At 33.7% G+C, this 2,741-nt stretch overlaps 1 protein-coding gene across 4 annotated transcripts in view; it reads right to left on the bottom strand.

The window, feature by feature from the left end:
- IFT81 (intraflagellar transport 81) overlaps nt 1-2,741 on the bottom strand; it is a 127,019-nt gene that overhangs the window by 36,322 nt on the left and 87,956 nt on the right. For all 4 annotated transcript variants that reach the window (XR_001514778.1, XM_015567344.1, XM_006768904.2 and 1 more), the window contains 2 exons: nt 1,984-2,147; nt 571-666 (listed from right to left, as the gene is read on the bottom strand). Coding sequence is in view for 3 of the 4 variants with exons in the window: in XM_015567344.1 (XP_015422830.1) it covers nt 571-666; nt 1,984-2,147 (260 nt within the window). In the remaining variant the exon portion in view is untranslated. The remainder of the gene's footprint in view (nt 1-570; nt 667-1,983; nt 2,148-2,741) is intronic.

The following is a 2,741-nucleotide window of genomic DNA, read 5'->3' as shown; positions in this document are numbered from 1 at the left end:
TCACAGGGGTCGCCTAAGACCATCCTGCATATCAGATATTTACATTACAATTCATAACAGTAGCAACATTACAGTTATGAAGTAGCAATGAAAATAATTTTATGGTTGGGTCACAACGTGAGGAACTGTATTTAAAGGGCCAGAAAGTTGAGAACCACTGCCTTAGCACTAAAATTTAATTCATTCTATTCTTGCAAACTAACTTTAATCTTGAAACGATATATCGCCTTTAATTCATTAAAGATTACAAATATTTTATTTTTATTTATATCACTTAAGGTAACCTTTCATTTAAATAATCAAATTCCACATTCACAGATATAAACACAAACAGCTCTATCACCACAGTTGGCAGACGCAAAGGAAACTAAGCATTATCAGGCGTATTGCCTTTCAAACTTGAACACGCGTCTTTTGTAGCTTCTTCCTAAATTCCTTGTTATAATCTGGAGATTAGCAATGACAGGACACTGATTGCTTTCTTCCTTCTCACTTTAACACTACAAATAACACAGCCTGTGGTGTTGATGAAGATGCTCAGAGCTAAGTGGACCAAAAGAATGGGCTTACCTGTTGCCTATATAGTGAGAGTTTGCCTTCAATTGGCTCATTTCTCAACATTTTCTTTTCAATCAGCTGATTGATCTGTGTATTTATTTCATTTATCTAAAACAGTATGAAAATAAAAAAGGTTAAGTCTCTCCCTATGATTACACAAAGTAAGGGACAACTGGCCCAGCCAAGCTTTGAATTTATAGTTCTTATCATCAGTGATTAGATGGTTCCATTAATGTTATGAGTGGGTTGTTACGATTACTTTTAGAAATAATGAACACTTCGTGGTTCATGATAAATATTTACACAGTATTATTACTTACATGGATTTAACCATCCATGTCTAAATTATCCTAAAGTATTCAGCATGAAATATTTATACATTCTTATAAAAAAGAATTTTTTAAAATCTAAAGTTATCCCCTCTTCTAGATTGTGACTTTCAAGTCACTGAAAGTGATAAAATCCAGACTAACATTCCATAGGGATTTTATAAGGAATTCATGAACCCAGCTGAGAACTGACATGGATGACATCTAAAAACCTTCCTGTTCAAATGATCTGTGGTTCTCCCATAGCAGTCATTTATTCCACTCATTAATCCAAACCTTTCCCAATGTAATAAAACTGACTAAGCCCACAGAAGCATATAGTCCCTCAACAAATTTAAAAAATTACATGATTTTCAGTATATCTGTCTATCCTCTGAAAAAAACTAGAGTTCCCTGGTTAATTCTATGACATTAAATTTGAGCCAAATCTGGCTTGGCCATCTAATTTCTATAAGAAAATTAAAAGAATAAAATGATCAAAATTATGTATTTAGTTGTAGTGGCTGTTGAGCAAATCAAAGGATCAGCAAATCAAAACGGTTCAATTTTCATGATATTTGGTATTTTTTTTAAAAATACACATCTGATTAGTGTTTTGTTTCTAGGGAGCAAAAGTGTTATGATATGATAGCAGGTTTCAATGAGAATTACAAAAAAATTTAGCAATTCCAAAGCTGGTATAAAAGGCTAATAAATATATTAGGCTTTAAATATAAAATTGCTACAATATTATTCTTGGAAACAAAAATTACTGATATTTAAAAGTTGTCATCTTGTTATTATGAATACATTATATTAGCCAATTATATATTATGAATACATAAACCTATGAGTCTATCATATGCATTAATTTAGATATCCAAGTTACTTAGTTTCCTAATCAACTGACTAGGTTTTCATAAATCATGTATTATAAGTAACAGCATTACATGCTGTAACTTCTCATACAGAGCAACTCCTCATAAGAGCTATCAGCTCTTAGGGCGGGCTAACTTAAGAGCCAAGAGTTGGACACTATAGAAAGCAGTTCACATACTTTTCATAGGACTAAGGATGAGATAAAATTGGAAACTATGAAAAAATAATTGTCACTTACTTTAGATTCAAGTTCAAGAAGATCAGAATGGCCCATAGCAGGCTCTGACACCACTTTTTGTAAAAAATGCAATTCTTTTTTCTTGTTCTCTAATTCTTTAGGAAATTTTTCAGTTACCATATATGAATTAAACTTTATCTCCTCCTCTAGTCTCTTCATTAAGCCTTTGAAAAGAAAATAAATGAATGTTCAGCCCAAGAGAATAGGTACAGTGACATTCTGTATACTTTAAAATATAAGACCTGGCCCTAGCTGGTTTGGCTCAGTGGATAGAGCATTGGCCTGCATACTGAAGAGTCTCTCAGGTTTGATTCTAATCAAGGGCAAATGCATGGGTTGTGGGCTCAATCCCCAATAAGGGGCATACAAGAAGCAACCAATCAATGATTCTCTCTCATCATCGATGTTTCTATCTCTCTCTTCCTCTCTTAAATCAATAAAAATATATTTTTTAAAAAAGATCTGTATAGTAGGGCATATTTGTCAAAATACCTAGTATATCTACCTGTATAATATCATATCCGTGTATAAAATTTAGTACCATAATAGATTGGCCATTGAAGTCTTTTGCTAATCTACACTAATAAAAGAGAAAGATGCAAACTGACTGTACCTTTGTTATGCCCACCAGCCAGTCAGGAGTGAGTATGCAAATTAACCCAACAAAGATGGTGGGTTAATTTGCATACGCAAGCATTGAGTGGCCGGGGGTGGGTGGGACGCTTGCCTCATCGCCATGGCGACGACGAGCGTTCCGC

Source organism: Myotis davidii, unplaced genomic scaffold (assembly GCF_000327345.1).
Source record: "Myotis davidii unplaced genomic scaffold, ASM32734v1 scaffold223, whole genome shotgun sequence".
Taxonomy (NCBI): domain Eukaryota; kingdom Metazoa; phylum Chordata; class Mammalia; order Chiroptera; family Vespertilionidae; genus Myotis; species Myotis davidii.
This window is presented reverse-complemented; position numbering and strand designations above follow the sequence as displayed.